Source organism: Terrapene carolina, unplaced genomic scaffold, assembly GCF_002925995.2.
Source record: "Terrapene carolina triunguis isolate 2854851 unplaced genomic scaffold, T_m_triunguis-2.0 Scaffold69, whole genome shotgun sequence".
Lineage (NCBI taxonomy): Eukaryota > Metazoa > Chordata > Testudines > Emydidae > Terrapene > Terrapene triunguis.
Genome location: NW_020664420.1, coordinates 52,471,061 through 52,488,310, shown reverse-complemented (window position 1 = coordinate 52,488,310; position 17,250 = coordinate 52,471,061). Strand labels below are relative to the sequence as shown.

General features: G+C 44.5%; 1 protein-coding gene across 1 annotated transcript in view; it reads right to left on the bottom strand.

The window, feature by feature from the left end:
* FAM81B (family with sequence similarity 81 member B) overlaps positions 1-16,552 on the bottom strand; it is a 52,896-nt gene extending 36,344 nt beyond the window's left edge. The window contains exon 1 of the mRNA XM_026649238.1: positions 16,512-16,552. Coding sequence (XP_026505023.1) covers positions 16,512-16,552 — 41 coding nt within the window. The remainder of the gene's footprint in view (positions 1-16,511) is intronic.
* Between the last annotated feature and the right edge of the window lie 698 nt (positions 16,553-17,250).

Below are 17,250 nucleotides of genomic sequence, written 5' to 3'. Positions count from 1 at the left end.
CCTTACTTCTGTGCTGCTGCTGGTGGAGCGCTGCCTTCAGAGCTGGGTGCCTGGCCAACAGCCTCCGCTCTCTGGCTGCCCAGCTCTGAAGGCAGCGCTCCACCAGCAGCAGCACAGAAGTAAGGGTGGCAATACTATACCATGCCACCCTTACTTCTGCACTGCTGCCTTCAGTGTTGGGCAGCAGGAGAGTGGTGGCTGCTGACTGAGGGCCCAGCTCTGCAGGCAGCAGTGCAGAAGTAAAGGTGGCAGTACCATACCATGCCATCCTTACTTCTGCATCGCTGCCAGCAGCAGTACAGAGGTAAGGGTAGCAGTACCGCAAACCACGCACCCACAATAACTTTGCGATCCCCCCACAACTCCTTTTTGGGTCAGGATCCCTACAATTAAAACAAAGTGAAATTTCAGATTTAAATAGCTGAAATCATTAAATTTACGATTGTTAAAATCCTATGACCGTGAAATTGACCAAAATGGACCGTGAATTTGGTAGGGCCCTATCTATTAGCAGCACTCTGTAGATTGACTGAACATAAATACCTACAGTCATAGAGTGTATGAATGTAATGGGGGGGGTGGGGAAGCTGATAATGATATAGACCTGTTCTGCAGGAGAAAATATCACCGTTATCACCTTATTGATTGTGGGAATAACATAACTATATTGCACAAAGTGACATGCTACTCCCTTCATTCAGAAAGATTTATTTGAGATCTCTGGAGCCTAGACCAGGGATCTCAAACTCAAATCACCACGAGGGCCACATGAGGACTAGTACATTGGCCCGAAGGCCGCATCATTGAAACCTTTTCATGCAACGATACAAAAGTATAGTAAAAAATGAAGAGCAATATAATATGCTATTAAAAGTCAATGTATTAACTTTTTAAAAACTGTAATGCGAAAAGTCAATGCTAATTTTGACAGTCATTTCATTTTTGGCCACTTAGCTGGCAGCGTTAATTTGTTAATTGTATGAGTTAAAATTTTTTTTTGTCAGCCTGTGGTGGGGTGTCCATCCCATACAAGCCCTGAGTGGGTAAATGTGGGCCAGAAAGGGCCAATTAACCTTATATGTGGCACCTGGAGGGAAGCCAGGGATTGATAAGAACTAATGGAAGATGAAGCCCAGCACGGGGAAGATCTGGGCTAGGATGATAAAGCCAGGAAGTGACAGCAGGAAGGAGGCTGCAGGGTGGAGGTCTGCAACCACTCCCTAGAGTGAAAGGGAGTTGGCTAGAGACAAGGAGGAGGTTAGGAGGAGAGTAAACCCAGTGGTTCTGTCCCGGTGGTTCTGTCTTACAAGAGGCTTAAAAGGGTGGAGTACCCACAAGGAGGTGCTCCTGCGGTGAGTGGACCCCTTTACACAGATCTGCAAATGTATCTTGTAATTTCAGTCCAGCAGTGTTCTTTCTCACTCATGCTTCTTCACCAGTACTACATTCTGCAACTGGAATTTAGGGTCTTGTCTAACTCCCATTGAAATCAATGGAAAGAATGGCATTGACTTCAGTGGGGGTTGGATTAGACTCATAGTCAAAAGTTCTGTTGATGATGCATAAACCAGAATAGCATACAGCTCATGCTCCCCCTCCCTGCCCCTATTCTAACTCCTTCCCCAAATCCCCGCCCTGGCCCCACCTCTTCTCCACCTCCTCCCCTGAGCACGCCACATCCCTGCTCCTCCCCACTCCCTCCTGGAAAGTCCTAAACACTGCCAAACAGCTGTTTGACAGCGGGAAGCGCTGGTAGGTAGGCAGAGGAGCGGGGACATGTCACACTGGGGAGGGAAGTGGGGGGGAGTCAGCGGCTATGGCGGGCCGCAGGAAATAGCTCCGCGGGCTGCATGCAGCCCATGGGCTGCGTGTTTGAGACCCCTGGCCTAGACTGTCTTATTTTATCTGTTTATACAGAATTGTGATGCTTTGGGGATCACCTAGACCAATAAGAGGTTCTGTCATTGCCAGTCCAGTAATCTTAGGGCCCTTTGTGTTGTGCAGCTCTGGTTTCATTCCTTGACACCAGGAGCCACCCAACAAGCACAAGGTCTCACCCATGCTCTTACCAGCTTAGTTACTCCTTGCAGGGTGACACCAACAGGTCCTGAGTCTCCCTAAATCTGTCCTTCTCAAGTTCTTAACTATCACACACCCTGACTGTTCCCCCTCTGGTTCACCACCCCCAGTTTGTGAAACCAGCCCCCACATCACCACTTCACTTTGGGGGGGACACTTCACACAGTTTTCACAACAGAGACCTGCCTGGGGTAAAAACAAATAAAAATTTATTTAATAGAAAAGCCAGAGATTCAGAGATGAAATAGGAAGGGAAAGCAAACATATACAGATTATAGACACAATCTCAGACTTTACGCTTCCATATGAGATAAAATCTCTTTTCTAATACAAGTTACCCATTGCCTTTGAACAGTTTCCCAGCAAACCCTTTAACCATAGGGAGGATCCAGCATTTCATGTACAGCGTCTGCCAAGTGACTGTCCCTCAGTTTCTGGATGTCAAACCACAGACACAAGTCTGTTTTTTAAAGGCTTTTTTCCCTTTTGTTTTTTCCCCCTCTTAGAAATGGGATGTCTGTGTCTTTCCATAACTTTAGTGGGCCATGGCTGTCCTTTCTTGGGCTGGACAGTGGATGGGTACTTGAAGTGGTTTCATGTAAACAACTGGCTTGGGAGGTGTCTCTACCTGTCTGATCGCTCACTGCCCTGCTGTGAGGTGCAGTCAAAGCTTTATGAGCACAGTTCTCTATATACACAAATACAAATCCTCTGATTATTAAAGTTTAGAACATTACAAGCTTTCATAAAAGACCTTACTCAACGTGTTTTTATAGCACAATAACATTCTATACAATCAGTCGATTCAACTGCTTATTCTTTGGGGTTCAAATCCCTTGTTCTACTTCGAGGTGTCTGGACCCTGATTGTCACAAGCTTGTAGTACACCAGGCTCAGATTAACTGAGGCCTCTAAGATGCTACTGTAATACAAATAATGAATAACAGTAATAATTTGTACATCCCAACCAGCCATTCAATGCAAACCATCAGAATGCCATCACAAGACAAAGCCTTTTGCAGGTGCAGGTGTGTGAAAATGGAGGAGTTAGTCCCATGAATGCCCATGGACACATAAATCACAGTCTAGCAAAATAACACATATGTGGACCTTGGACAAACATAGTACATCTTCTCCGGGTGCCCAGTCCGACTTCCACTGAAGGCAATGGCAAAACTTCTATTTGGTCAGAAGATAAGGCTTCCAGGAAAAGTGAGAAGACTGTGATATAGAGGATGGTGTGGACTGTGTATGGGGCTCAAAGGATGTATAATGCCTGGTACAATGGGGTCATGGTCCATCACTTGGGCTCCTAGGTGCTACTACAATACAAATAATAGTAATATTTCATAAAGTTTTATAATAATACCTTTATTCAATGCCAAATGAAGACCAAAAGGAACATCTCTACTGAGCAGGTTACAAAATACAAGGCATGGCACAATTTCATATTTTTCTTGTAAATGTGTGTGATGGATCAGAGAAACTTCATACCAGCAGAAAAGGGGTTAAAGAGAGCCTATGGGCCCAAATAGCCCCATCCTGCTACACCTGCAGCCAATGCCAGGCCTGGAGGGGGAAGAAAAGGAGAGAAGCTGGCTCAGTTCAGGGCTGACTGGCGAAGAGGCAGGAGATGGTCCTGCCTCTCTACTGGAGGGGTGCCATCATTACACACCTGACAGACAGGACAGCTGCTGGGGGAGAAGCACTCCTGACTAGGAGAGACTGTTGAGGAGACTGGGGAGCACCCAGCAGTGAGTGAACTTTACTATTTTGACTTTGAGGACATTGTGGGGCTTACATCCACACTGACCAGAGGACCTGAGGCTGTGGCAGGATGCAGCAAAAGCTCCACGAGGGGGCGCTACTCAAGTTGAGCCACTACAGACTGGATGATAGGGGCTATGCCCCAAAGTGAAGGGACATAGGGAGGAAGTAGCCCAGGGCAGTGGACTTGAATTCTCTATTCAGAGGATCCTGCTGGCATTGCTTCCCATGGGGCCATGGGCTAGGACAAGGTAGAGAGGGAAGGCCGGGGTCTCCCTACTGCACCCCTTTAAGGGCTGAGGCCCAGATTCAAGTGGAGGCCAGAAGATTCCCAGCTTAAGATCAGGAATTAGGCACCCCTGCTGCCTGGTCAGAGAAACCAGGGGCCGGAAGTCAGGTATGCTAACTGCTAGGCAGCCAGCCCTTCAAACACTGTATCATAATGTTCTTATTTTTAAAAAATGCCAGTCTGACAGCCCTGAAGACTGGAGTTTGCTGTTTATCTGCAGAACAAGTACAGCCTGGGCAGTAGCTGTGCAAGCTGTCTCTCTCTGTCCTGTCATTATGCCTCACCTCTCACCTGGAGTGACCATCTCTTCCTTTGAGAGGGTAGTTCAGCCCTTGCACCCTCTGTAGGGTGATAATTATAATTGATGTCAATTGTGATGGTGAGTGGTTAATGCTGACACTTTTCCATTGGAAACTGAACTGAAATCCCGAACTCTTTTCACATAAGACCCCCTAACAGCCTTCAAATGGAAAAAAATTCTAGTAATTACTGATGTTGACTGGGTTTGAACTGGGAACCTGGACGCAAAACCCCTTATGTCCCATTACCAGTCCCGTGAGTAATTCAATACCTCATCTTAACTTTACTCACACAGTTGCATAGAGCCAAACAGAACATCAATGAAACAATGTAGTTTTAATGCAGAACTTTTCCATAATGCATAGTGCGGTCAGAAATGGTAGCTCTTCTGGACTTGCACAATTTGTACTTGTTCTGGTTAATGTCTCTTTTGTTAGCTAAAGAAAATCAATCCAAATAAAACTTGGCCTTGGATCAAGGCTTCATTTACCTTACTCTGGACAGATTCTGATATTAGGTCTGCTTCTCTAGTGACCTCTACATTACAAGAAGTTTATTCATTTTAAAGGCCTGGCTTGTTTACAATTCTCATTTACTGTCATAGTGAAAAATGGGGACCATATTGCATAATGGTCTTGATGTCATTGTTCCCTCAAGGTTTTTATACTGGGTCCATCAGCATGGTATCTGAGCACCTGTGTGGGTCCACTACTAATCTCCACACATGCAACTGCTTTAGAGTCACCTGTGAAGAGCTCCCACACAAAGAATTAGTACTTGGGCTTTGCACAGGGATAGAAGATTTTTGTGTGTGTATAAACTATACCTCTGTCTATTCACACACACATACACAGAACTATCTTGATGCTACTGCAGATGGTGTCCCGATCCCCACAGAACACAGCTCTATGGTGTACAATGATTGCAGTCTGGCCACCTTTCTCAGGCTCGCCACCTACCTACCTTAGATTACCCTGCACAGAAGAACTGTGCTAATTCTACTGCCACTCAGGGCTCATCTGCTTGTGGATGTGGGAACACAGGACTATGGCCAGAATAATCGTTTCACACACACACTGAAATGCAACCATCTGTGGGGTGGAATGAACCAGATATTTAGGAGTATGCAGCAAAACTATGCAGCTGTCTAGAGCTGGAAGGGAGGAAGAATATCATATCCATTTTAAATGCACTCATAGATAGGCCCAATCTGGAATTTTTCCAGACACTCTTATTCTTGTAAAAGGTCCAATGGGATCTTTAATTATTGCAAGTGGGTCAGAATCTTGGATTTACATCTCATCCAAAAGACCACTTGTATCATGTATCTCTTAATTTAACCACAATGGCATAGGCACGGTACCCTATAACATGGTTTACGCTGAAAACCGTAATTTAATAGTAAAGAAAAATACCCAGATAGTAATCTGGAAAGAAATCAGATGCATTTTCCCTTATTGTGATCTTTGCTTTTAGATTGCTATAAATAAATGTCCTGCTATAAAAATAACTTAAAGAAAGAAGAGGAGAAGAAAGCTCAACTGTCCTGCTCAATCAATATAGAAAATGCAAAGATGACAGTTTACTGATTGATGTGTGCCTAAGGGTAATCCACAACAAATTTTACAACCATATGGACTATAAAGATATTCTGCAACTGGCTCCTGGGCTGTGTGTACCAAAATTGTACATTTAGCTGTGCAATTATGATTTAAAAATAAACACAACCATTGCCAGCCATGAAACAGCACTGGCAGTAAACATTTATTGTCAGTCACTGCTCTGTAAACTTTAAATATCAAACTGACCTCTTGAGATTGTGTATGCTGTGCTTTATCAGTGGCTGCTGAACCTAAGTCACAGAAGACTGATTGAGAATCCTGCAGTGTAGGTCAGACTTATTTAAAATCTTATTTAGTTTTATAAATACATTGCTGTTTCCCACATATCATCTTGTTTAACAAAGAAAATGGCTCCTGTTAATTTATGAAAATGAAACTCTAATAAAGCCTGTTGATATATTAGCTGTCTGACTAGAGAAAGATTTAGGGTTCCACTTACTAAATCTCAGAGAGTTTGCTAGTTAGACATTAATTATTTGATAATTGGAGCTTTATTATTTCATTTACCTACCTTTCTGATGACTTAGCTAGTCATTTGCCAAGAGTCTGATGGAAATTCCTCAATATGCCAAATTGAAAACCCAAGGCTCTTTTTCCGTTTCATATTTTTGTACACAGAGATTTCCATTTTGTCCCCATCCCAGTAGGAGTCAGATGATGGATTGGAAGCAATACATATTACAGATATCTTTTAACTAAGACTTGAACTATATGGGGAAATGTTTATTCTAATCTCTGCTCTGCTGCTGGGTGGCCTACGATAAGTCACTTCCCTACTCTGTGACTCAGTTTTCCTAGCTGTAAAGTGGGGGATAATGTTCCTAACTTCCTTTGTAAAGCACTTTGGAGGGAATGCACGTTGTAAGAGTTAGTTTTATTATTATTATTTATTTTATAATGGGTAGCTGTTGCACTATGGTATCTGAGGAATGTGAAAGATCTGTAGTAATTTTATGAATGCTATGTATATATCTCTGGACTTGGTGGTTGAGTTGCTGGCTAACAGGTAATGAAAAGTTAAATTAGTCTTGGTTAACCTGGGATTACTGGACCCAAAAGCTAATGACTAGAGACAGCCCTGACTACCGATACTCAAACATACAATTGAGGTGATAATTTGAAGTTTATCTCCCCTAATATGGAACTGGGACCTGACAGGTTCTGCAGGGGAAGGGAGGGTGGTAAGAAGGACCCCAGCTTGAATCCCAAGAGATTTTTGTGTGGGAACTGTAAAATAGAATCTGGAAGCCGTTAAAAATGAGCCTCTGATGATTCAGGAGAGACAGTCTGCAGAAAAGCAGGCTGGAACTTGATCCCCAGAAAAATGAAGGGAGGAACAAATGCTAAGTTTAGATAAGACAATGTGCGTTTATGTGTTTGTTGTGATAGCTCTCTTTTCTCTGCTTGTTATGTTCTGTGGATAAATAACACTTTGTTTGAACAAGCTGCATTCTCAAACTGGTCACAGCTCCTGGAGAGGATCAAAGCCAGCTGGTATTGTCCAAGTACTAAGGGTTGGTAAACTGGGGTGCTGAAGCCTGATGATCCAGTCTAAAAGTGGGGTGAAATGTGGGATTCTACGCTGGGTGAAGTGCAAATGTAGGCCTGTCACTTGAAAGAGGTGACCATTGGGAGCCAGAGAAAGGTGAAATGTACAGCTCACTCCTGAACCATATCAGTATTATTCTGCCGTTACTAATTATGTAGTATTGCACACTAGAACCATGCTGGGTAGATGGCTGAAAGGCTGCAAAAGAACAAGCCATGACCCAGCATTATAACACACAAAGAAAATCTAATTCCCTCTTCTATCAGGATTGCTGTTTTAAATCCCTCGTTAAGGGCCTGATCCTGAAAGAAGCTTGAGGCCTTCAGCTCCCTTACAAGATAGAACATGAGACTCTTTCACTTTGCCCTCCTCAGGCAGTGCCATACTCCAGTGACTGGTTCTGTTTGAGCAGGGAAAACCCATTAGCAGCTTTGGGATACTTCTCTTTATGCAAACATCAAATATGGGAGCATTTGATGTTGATATTTTGCATCATCTTTCAGATTTCCTCCACATTTTATAAGAGTTTTATTTCTTTCTTTCTCCAGCCCATCGGTTTGTGGGATTCATAATGCTGATATGTGTCAAAAGGGTAGTATAGAACCTGTGAGATCTGAGAAAGTTGTTTACCAGATTCCGGAGCTATTATGGAATTTTGAATTGTCAAAGATTTTGGTAATTCATTTACCATAAATTACTGTTGCTGATATTAATCTTTGTGGTCCGGCTGGTTTGAAATAGAAATTACAATCTTTGTTTGGTCATGCTTTTGGTGAAATGAATATAAACTGAAGAACTCCATATGCTATATTTCTAAACCACTTTGACTCATTAATTAACTTCTTCAAAATATCTGAAAGTGTGTGTCATAAACTCAAAGCCCTCCTGAAATCCTGCTGCACAGGCTTTGGTCATAAAACTGTAAAGACGTGAGATTTTCATTCCATTTTCCTGCCAGAAATGGTGGCTTCAGTAAAGTGGGCCTTATCATGTATGTTGAGATTGTCAAAGCAATCCAGAAGATGTAGATACACATTTTCCATTACAATTAAATGTCCAAAGTTAAGCACCCAAATACAGACAAGACTGCTTTGAAAATCTCAACCTACATAACAAGACTCACTTTTAATAAAGGAGACATTTTCCCAGGGAAAAGGATGCTTCTTCAAGTTCTTCCTGATCTCTTTGCATTCTCTTTTTGCTCTAGAGACACAATTTTGATTTCCCTTATACTTTCCTAAAAACAACTAAAGCCAAAGTCCTGAAGGTTTGTGACCTGTCAGGCAAGCAGGATGTGGGCAGTCTGGCCTACAGATCGGAGTGAGCATCAGGAACCTTGCGTCGGAAATCAGGGCCTAGTGTCAGAGCTCACGGTGTAGTCAGAAGCCAGAGCCAAGGATCAGGCTGGAGGTCAGACACTGGGACTCAGAGCTGGAATGAGAGACCAGCGGCAAGAGTCAAAACTGGAATCACCAGGAGCAAGCAGGATAAGGCAAGGGGGAGGTCTCAGGCAGGGACAGGGCTGAGGCAAAGATATGTGCAAGGTAGGAGCAGCAGGAACAAAGCAACACAAGAATAGTCACAGTGGTGGCATGAGCACTGAGCAGCCAGGGAGCTAGAACAGGCCTAGAACAGTACCAGTGTTGCTTTCTAAATGATCGAGATGATTGGCTGTCTTTGACACCTCATGCCAACGTTGACTATAACAAAGCGAACCAATGCCTCCACCAAACAACCCCCCATCTTTGCTAAGAACATAAGAATGGCCGTAGTGGGTCATTTAATAGTTACAATGTGAAGAAACTAAAGAAGACACAGTAAAGGAGGAGACTGAATTCTGTTCTATATAGGTTCTTATACTATGCTCACTGTAGTATCTGAGCACCTTCCGGTAGTGCATTAAACAATGTGATTAACTTCTGTCACATGTTGTTTGTTCTGTCATCCTGTTCCTAGAGGGAGTAGTGTGTGCAGTGTAGTATCTTGTTTTGATAGGAGGTATGTGATGAAGGGTGTGGTTTTTTGTTTTGTTTTTGTTTTTTTATATAAATATATCTGTTGCTATGTGTTTATGTTAGAGAAGGCAAGGCCAACAAAATGCACCTTGGACTTGGAGTGGAAAGTGGTGGGGTTTGTGATCATCCTTAGTTCTTGGGGGAGTTCATTCCACACTCTCAGACCATCCCCATAGAAAGTTCTGTCTCTTGCACAGATGAGCATTACTCTTGTTTTGACAGTTCCACTATGCCAGAGGAATGGAATTGTCAACCGCAACCTCCAATCACAGAGCTTTCGGCATCTTTTAAGTATCTTGGGCCCAAGTCATGGAGCACTTTGAAGATATGGAGTGAAACTTTGAACTAGATTTGAAATTCTGTGGGAAGCCAGCATTGAAAGCTCTGAGGTGCTTGTGGCAGCCTGTTTTGCTGAGGAGATGCATTGCAGCATTCTGTATTAGTATGAGTTTCCTAAATGCTGAAGGCTTCATGCCCCAGTACACTGCATTGCTGTAATCCAGCCACAAGGTGACAAAGGTATGAATAACTGAGGCCAGGTCTTCACCTGCCAGGATGGGAGAGAGTCTCCTAGTCAGGCAGAGATGGCAATAGCATCTATGCATAATGCTTTCTATGTGAGAGCTCAGCATAGGTGAGGAATCCACGAGTACTCCTAGACCATGGAGTGAATTGATCAAACAGCCTGTACTGTAGCTGCAAGCTCTTCAAAATACTTTCCTCTGCCTACCAGCATCACCTCGTTTAACTGGTTCAAAGAGCAAGCAACAGCAAATTGCATGATCAACTTGGATGTACAAATTCAGGAATGCACTCTAGGTCCAAAGGCATAGGCTAGTGAAGAATTATGTTTATTATAAAAGAAATATACTCCTCCCTGAGGGATCAGGAGGAGACTGGGACAGTAAAATTAGGTGGTAGAGGAAAGATGTCAGAGGATCAGCTATACTGCTCTCCCTACATCAATTAAGAATCTGAGAGATCTCTAGAAAGCACTAGATCTCCCAGTGATCCGTAATGTTGCCCCTCCCTCTCTGGCATCATAGTCATGATGTCATTGAAGGGGTACAGATGCCAAAATGTACATGTCTGTGATCCCAAACACAACTGATCATTTAAGATCACATAGCTTCTTTGGAAGATGTGGGGCGGAGGAGAGGGGGGGAGAGCAGAACCTCAGGGTTCACCTGGGTCGTTAGTGACCATTGCCCCAACCTGTCAAACAGAATACCTTTAAGAAAAACAATGGGAAAACTGAGACATTTTCTATTGGGAACAATTCTGCTAATATGTTATATTCTGGATTTCTTCCTTTATTCGCATGAAAACAAGATTTTTGTTTCATTAGAATTCATCTGCTCCTGCTACTTATTTTCTATCTGAACTAAAAATTATTCTTCAGTGACATCGTAATCATTTCCACAACAGTCAATTATGATACAATTCTAGAATTCTGACAATTCTAACTTCAGGCAACCAAGTTTGAAGAAAAAATTTACACAAGAACACATCAAGTAAATTCATGAGAGGAATATTTATAGATGTAATACTAGGGGTAGTTAATCAATTTTCCATTACTTCAAGGCCTTCTCTCATTTCTGAAAAAAAGAATAATTTAGCACGATGGTACTTCACGTTCACGAGCAATAAACATGCTCCTTATATTCAACTCCTATGAACCTTGAATGTTCAGTCTAGAAGCAAATACAGCCTCATTTCTCTGTATATTAAACAGAAAGCAATGAAGGATATGGTTTGAAGGGGACCTCCTAACTTTTACTGGCTAAACAATTGATGGGGAGGACACATTTGATATCCAACCATAAAACACTTTATGTACATGAACTGTCCATTGCCTCGATTCCCAAACTGGCATAATTAACAGTACCACATAACATTTGATTTTCCAATTATTCCATCTTACTTTTTGTCTAGTTTAATCCTCATTAAAACCTAGAGTCACAGTGATTTCCTAAAAAGAACAGGAGTACTTGTGGCACCTTAGAGACTAACAAATTTATTTGAGCATAAACTTTCGTGGGCTACAGCCCACTTCTTCGGTAGCCCACGAAAGCTCATGCTGAAATAAATTTGTTAGTCTCTAAGGTGCCACAAGTACTCCTGTTCTTTTTGCAGATACAGACTAACACGGCTGCCACTCTGAAACCAGTGATTTCCTACTGGCTGAGTGTTGGGTCACTGCAGAGCTTTGCATTCTCTCTGCCATAGGCTTTAGCATGTTATGGAAACAGTGCTCCAAACTCTGCAATCCTCGATGATGGGACACAGGGCTTGAATGATTCAGGCAGTGCAGCTCTGTGGTGGACATTCTACTTGGAAGGGCATTGTGAGGACCACTGCTGCCTTTCCACATGAGTGAATTCCTCTTCCAGCCCAGCTGCTTTGCAGGCACCAGGATGGGAGAATGAAAATTGTACCTCTCTGCTAGGGTTGCCAGGTGCCCGGTTTTCGACTGGAACGCCAATCAAAAAGGGACCCTGGCAGCTCCGGTCAGCACCACTGACTGGGCCATTAAAAGTCTGGTCGGCAGCACAGCTGGGCAAAGGCAGGCTCCCCCATCTGGCTCCTACGTGTAGGTGCAGCCAGGTGGCTCCACGCGCTGCCACCGCCCCAAGCGCCAGTTCCGCAGGTCCCATTTGTCATGGTTCTGAGCCAATGAGAGCTGCAGGGGTGGCACTTGCAGATGGGGCAGCGCGCAGAGCCCCTGGCCATACCTCTGCGTAGGAGCCAGAGGGGGGACATGCCGCTGCTTCTGGGAGCTGCCTGAGGGAAGCACCACCCAGAACCTGCACCACTGACCCCTTCCCACGCTCCAACCCCCTGCCCCAGCCCTGATCCCCCTCCTACCTTCCAAACCCCTCCATCCCAGCCCGGAGCACCCTCCTGCACTCCAAACCCCTCATCCCAAGCCCCACCCCAGAATCCGCACCCCCAGCCGGAGCCCAACCCCCCGCCCCAGCCCGGAACCCCTTCCCTCACCCCGAACCCCTCATTTCTGGCCCCACCCCAGAATCCACACCCCCAGCCCAGAGCCCATATCCCCTCCCACTCCCCAACCCCCTGCCCGAGCCCTGATCCCCCTCCTGCACTCCAAACCCCTCATCCCAAGCCCCACCCCAGAGTCTGCACCCCCAGCCAGAGCCCTCACCCCCCCTGCACCCCAACCCCCTGCCCCAGCCTGGAGCCCCTTCCCTCACCCCTCATTTCTGGCCCCACCCCAGAATCCACACCCCCAACCCAGAGCCCATATCCCCTCACACACCCCAACTCCCTGCCTCAGCCCTGAGCCCCTCCCATACTCCAAACCCCTTGGTTCCATACCCCAGCTCAGAGCCCCCTCCTGCAGCACAAACCCCTCATCCCTGGCCACACCCCAGAGCCCACACCCCCAGCCGGAGCCCTCACCGCATCCCAACTCACTACCTCAGCCCAGAGCCCCCTCCCACACCCTGACTTTATTTCTGGCCCCACCCCAGAGCCTGCAGCCCTATCCTGGAGCCCGCACACATAAACCCACCCCGCACCCCAGCCCCCTGATCCAGCCCTGTGAAAATGAGCGAATGAGTGAGGGTGGGGAGAGTAAGCGACAGAGGGGAGGGGATGAAGGGGATGGGCCTTGGTGGAGGGGCGGGGCATGGGTCAGGGCAAGGTGTTTGGTTTTGTGTGAGTAGAAAGTTGGCAACCCTCCTCTCTGCACTTGTGAAGGCCAAGGTGAGCCTGGAAACTGAACCATAATCTTTCATCAGAGTGTGGCTCACTAACCTCAGGGCCAGCCTACTTAACCCATTTTTATTGGTAATATTAGAGTGCAAAATATGCAGTACAAGGCTAATAAGGAGGCTTAGTACAATGCTTAAAAAAATTAAAATATTCCTTATCGAGTCTGAAAATAGTATCTGTCACTCAGTTGTTGCATGACTGAGTTCACTCACATGGAGAAATCATAAATCATTTATCCCATTTGGCTTTTTGAAATCTATATCGGGGTAGAATTTAAATGATAACCTAATGGCAGCTTGCCAATGACCTGGCATCCTGAAAATTGTTTTTTATGCGAAATCCTGTAGTTTGTACTTTTGATTCAATCTTGCATTTCCTTCATGTCAGCAATGATTACTTCATTTCAATTAATCTTTAAATGGCTCCAGCTCTGTTCTTAGGTTCAAGGACCATTTCCTGTTATATGCTAGAGGAGGAGGGATTATGCAGCAATCATTGTGCACAATCAAGTGTGCACAGAATCATTTATGAGGCAGGCACAATGCCTCCAGGAAAGTTCACAGCAGTGATTTCTGCTTTCCATTTACTTGGATGCAGTGTGCATTCCTCCTTACTCCAATCTAGTTCTGCTGGCTGATGTGCCACCTATGGCAACTTCCTGCAATATTCTAGATAAACTTGATTGAATTACACTAAACTTTATTGAATTAAGTTTGAGTTTTAGGAGTTTATTTATTAAAAATGCAAAGCTTATGTATTATTTTGGGATTGTGTGTAACTTCTCTAGGAGCAAGACTGTCAATGTAAACATTGGGAAGCGTTATGAGCTTCAAAGGATTATTTTAAACAATGTGCCAGACAAACCACATGAAGTGGGCTTTCTAGGAAATACCTGGAAGGAGGGGAATGCAAATTACCATGCTCAGATATGCAAAGACACAACCTTTTGAAGCTTCACCCTGAGTAGGGGACCATTGTCTGGCTGACTACCTATTCCTGGTCTCTGCAGATCAAAGACCCAAACTGTATAAAGACACGACTCACAGATTAATGGGTGTGCTTGTTCTAAGCTAACAGCTGTTGTGAACTTGTAACCACAGGAAAAAACTCCTTGGTGGAATTTGAGGGACTGCTCAACTGCCAGAGCCCTTGTTGGATCTGGGGGTGATCCCTGGTAAGTTTATTAGCATGCATGTAGATTCTTCTGTTTTAATGTTTTTTTCTGTAATGCTTTCACCTTAAGAATAAATGTGCTTGCTTAGAAAGGGCTGGGTGATAACTTGTACCCATGGGTAATTATTACACTGCTTGTAGCTTCTGAGGAGAAAAGCAAAGGAGGCCTTCTTGGTGCAATTGAGAAAAAGGTGCAATATGGGGCTGTTGAGAAAAAGGCTAATATCATTATGGGGTGTGTTAACAGCAGTGTTGCATGTATGACACGGAAGGGAGTTGTCCCACTCTACTTGGCATTGGTGAGGCTCAGCGGGAGTATTGTGTTCGATTCTGGGTGCCACATTTGAGGAAAGATGTGGACAAATTGGAGACAGTTCAGAGGAGACCAACAAAAATGATAAAAGGTTTAGATAATTTAACCTATGAGGCAAGGTTAAACTGGGCATGTTTAGTCTTGAAAAAAGAAGACTGAGTGTGAATCTGATAAAACTCTTCATATATGTTAAGGGCTGTGTGACGGGGCGTATCAGGTCCTTTGAGGCCCTCTGCTGGAGGCCTCATGGTCCTACCACACCATGCCCAGGAAAGAGCAATAGAAGTGGGTCCTCCAGGCTGCCTAGAGAAGCTGCAGGGAAGCAGCCAATCGGAGCTCAGCAGTAAAAGGAGTTGCTGGAGAGAGCAGATCAGTTGCTAGCTGGAGCCAGGGGAGCAAGGATGGTGCTCCTGGCTAGGTGCAGGAGTTGCAGTACCTGGACAGAAGAGCAAAGAAGGTGGTCCTGGCTGATGACTGGGACTCAAGCAAGCCTTCAGCCCTGAGGTAAGGGTGAAGCTGAAAATGCTGGGTCTAAGAAGGGAAGTGGCCCAGGGAAATGCAGCAGCAAGTTAAAAGGAAGCAGCTAGGTTGGGACCTGGAGTAGTGGGCAGGCCTGGGTCCCCATCCTCACCCCCCCCCCCAGCCACAGGTGGAGTGGCCTAAGCCCAGAGAAGGCGGCAGAAGACCTCAAAGAGAGCCAGTATTTATCTGAACTGTTTTGTTTGTATACCTACAGACTGTGCTTGACTCAGCTCTCACTGAAAACTTGCTCAAAAACTTTATCAACAGGGATCACCGCAAGTGAAGCAAAGCTGAGAGAGTGCAGGTGCAGATGCACTCGGCCAGCAGGGGCATTCACATGAGATGAGTGGCCCTGTCACAGGCTGTTATAAAGAAGATAGTAATCAATTAGTCTCTGTGTCCACTGGAGGTAGGGCAAGAAGTAATGGGCTTAATCTGCAGCAAGGAAGATTTATGTTAGATATTAGGAAAGTTTTCTCACTATAAGGATAGTTACACTCTGGAATAGACTTCCAAGGGAGGTTGTGGAATCCTCTTCATTGGAAGGTTTAAAAGCAGGTGAGACAAACCTGGCACGGATGGTCTAGGTTTACTTGGACCTGCCTCAGACCATAGGGCTGGACTCTGACTTCATGAGGTCCCTTCCAGTCCTACACTTCTATGATTTTATGATATCTTCCAGTTATTCCCATATTCAGAATTCTATTATGAAGTCTGATATACTTTACTTTCAAAAGAGTGTGGCAAGTCAGCTCTTGCATAGAGACATGGACCATGAAAGCAACCAGTTGGGTGATTTTTATTCCATTTTGAAGAAAATGGTATGATATAGTACAGGCAATACATGCAATAGAACCTGAGCCATACAGAGCAACGGTTCTCTTCCTTTCTTCAATTCAAATTCCAACATAGGTTGCCCCCAGATTAAGTACCACTGATGTAGAGCACCAATCACAATTAGCAAGTACATACCAATAAATCTACCTTGTTCTCTGTTCACCACAGCAGTGGTAGTAAGTACAAGAGAGTGAACGGTGCTTTATGTCCGGGTCTCTGCAATCCATTAAATAAGCACTTGATTGGAATAAACTTCCATTCAAGTTGTGGTAATAGTTGTGATTTTAAGTAATTGCAGACTTACTTGTCAGGGTAGTTAACCAACTCAGTGGAGTTCTCTGACATTTTTGCTTGAAGAAAATCTTATCTAAAGCAAAGGTTAAAGTGTTTATTTGTGGTTTCCATGAACGTGACTCAAATGAGCTTACAATCTATACAGTCCATATTTACAGGACAGGGATTCATACATGAATATATATTTCATAGACACAGCAAACATTCTAGAAGATATAGCAGAATCAGAAGAGTATTGAGCAGTTTCTGATTTCCATTCAGGGAGAGCAAAAGGCTGGACTTTGACTGTATCTGATTAGCAGATAATTCCCCTAGCTAAGGGGAACACAGACACAAAGTCAGGAGAGCCAACTCCTGTACCAATGTCATCCCCTGTCCCAGAAGAAGGGGCATGTCAGAGCAAGTCGGGAAGGGGACATGGCAGAGATCAGCTCTATCATGATCCTCCACTGGCCTCTGGTCCCTCAGTGGCCAGTAGTGCAAGTTAGAGCAGCCTACTTGCACCAAAGTCAGGTGTAGTATAGATGGGCATGGCCCATAGGATGAGAGAATATGTGGAATAGCTGTTGTTGTGTAAGGATATAGAGTGTAGCTGTGACTTTCCATACAGGGACTGTGCGTGAACTGCAGGTCACAGTGAACAACAGGCTCTGGTTTCTGTTGGGTAAGAGTTACGTAATCTTTAACTACAAATACCTAGGCTGTTAATACAGGTTCTCATTGCGTTAACCAAAAGACCACAATAATCA